Here is a 2,174-nt window from a genome sequence, read left to right as displayed (position 1 = left end):
CTCCCCCATGCCCTCATAAGGTGCGTGCTGGAGCTGCCCCCCTTGCCCCGCCACAGCTGGACAGCATCCTGTCCCCTGCCTTGCCCCGCCACAGCTGGACAGCATCCTGTCCCAGTCCTTGTCCTACTCCCTCCCTCCCCACGTGGGCCTTGATCTGCCCTACCATGCCCCTTCCCTCCCCCTTCCCTGTCCACCGCAACAGACTTACAACTGCGTGCAGATGGTATCAGAAATCAGATCGGTATCGGCTGATATGCCTCCTTAAAATCGGCTATTGGTATCAGCCCCCAAAATCTGTATTGGTGCACCCCTAGTTTAAAACGATTGTTTCCATATTGCTGCACCTGTTCTCTAGTTTGACGGGTTGTTTTCAAGTGATCTTGGCTCACTGTTGCATCACACGTGTGAATAATTTTTTTGCAGTATAGCATTTAAGACCCTAATTTGATGAAGTGTTCCATTCCATTCAGGTAGTGGGGCTCCGTTTGGGCTCAGTGGTAACCTGCATGTGTTAGCTCATGGCTTGTGAGCCTAGTTTGCTGAATGTTAAATCATTATTTTCCAACTGTATGGTATAGTGTACTATATGTAATGTATTTTTAAGGTGTATAGCAAGATAAGAACCAAATAAACTGTTCTGTTGGTATCTCTGTCTAGACAATTTAGCCTCAAACAGAATATGCTCTACAACTCATATCATCAGCTCTATCCTTTTTCCCAGCTACTTAACAAGCAGCTGAAAAGTTTTTGTAGTGAAAATAGGTTTTATAATATATCTTAAAAACAGTAGTACTAAAGAAATGAAATGGTTGTGCATATTTGGAAGAGTATGTGTCTGTACTGATAGGTAAGAAATCACATATGTAAATCTCAAATTCTGATTGAAAGATCATCACGAACTGTAGAAATCCTGTCAGTTATTTTTCACCACTAGATGGAGATATTGGTACCATTCAGTAAAATCATAATTGACTAACTTACAGAAATATTCCACTTTTGGAATATGGGACTTGCATTTAACCCTGATGCTTGTTGTCAAAATAGATAAGCTGAACAAAACGTTGATGGGAGTCAGTTCACACCATTCTTCTCTAAAGTGTGTTTCTTAAGAAAACAAAAACAAAGCCTCTGTGCTGTGTACTGTCAAAATGTGCATCAAAGTTAGAAAAAGAAAGGTTTAGTATTTGTACATAATAACTAATCGATCTTAAGGGAAATGCAGCCTGAAGGAGGTGTCCTGATTTAAGGCCTTAATCCTGAAAAGAGAATAATGTAAGTTAAACCTTTATGCCCAAGCATAGTACTATACATGTGGGTAGGACTCTGCCCAGCAAAAGATCTGATCCTTTTGTAAGATTTAGTCTGTGTATGGAAAACTTTTTCTTACCTTTTTTCTTTTTTTAAATATGTAATGTATTTTTAAAGCTATAACTTTGTTTTATTGTGTTAACCAAGGTATTCTGAGTATATGTGTCATCTTTACTTTCACAGGATTCACACAGAAAAATTAAGAGAATATCAGTTCAAACGGCTGAAATACTTCTATGCAGTAGTAGAATGTGATTCTCCTGAAACAGCTAATAAAATATATGAGGAATGTGATGGACTGGAATTTGAAAGTAGCTGTTCTTTTGTAGATCTGAGGTAAAGCAAATGACACATTTCAGGGAAAAATTAAAGCAAGTTTAAAAGTATTGGGGGTGTACTCTGTTGTTCTCATTATCAAAAAATTGAGACAAAAAACTTATACCATGTTTCACAGTGTATAGGCTGACACGGTGTATAGATCAACCCCTGGGTTTCCGATTTAAAAGGTAAGGATTTTCATAGGCATGGTGTACAAGTTGAGGCCAGGCTTGGCTGGTGTGGCCCCATCCCCTGTGAGCCCAGCGCTGCTCATAGGGGATGGGGACAGGGCTCGGCTTGGTGACCAGCTGGTGCAGCCCCATCCCCTGCAAGCAGCACTGGTACAGCCCAGGTAGTGCCGCTTGCAGGGGATGGGGCCGCAACAGCCAAGCCCTGTGCCCAGTTTTTTGATGTGGCACAGTGTATAAGTTGAGTTTGATTTTTAAGATGCAAAAATTGAGTTTCAGAACCCGATATATACACTGTGAAATATGGTAATAGTCTTTGAACTAAGACATGAATACACTGAGCTTTTCTCAGGAGAAGCA

The 2,174-nt window shown here is 40.8% G+C and overlaps 1 protein-coding gene across 1 annotated transcript in view; it reads left to right on the top strand.

Moving 5' to 3' along the window:
• Nucleotides 1–2,174, top strand: part of ESF1 (ESF1 nucleolar pre-rRNA processing protein homolog) — a 104,317-nt gene that overhangs the window by 21,450 nt on the left and 80,693 nt on the right. The window contains exon 6 of the mRNA XM_019516246.1: nucleotides 1,492–1,644. Within this exon, the coding sequence (XP_019371791.1) occupies nucleotides 1,492–1,644 (153 nt within the window). The remainder of the gene's footprint in view (nucleotides 1–1,491; nucleotides 1,645–2,174) is intronic.

This window comes from Gavialis gangeticus, unplaced genomic scaffold, assembly GCF_001723915.1.
Source record: "Gavialis gangeticus isolate Ggan-Ray unplaced genomic scaffold, GavGan_comp1, whole genome shotgun sequence".
Lineage (NCBI taxonomy): Eukaryota > Metazoa > Chordata > Crocodylia > Gavialidae > Gavialis > Gavialis gangeticus.
Note: the sequence above shows the minus strand (reverse complement) of the source record. Positions and strands in the feature narration are given on the sequence as shown.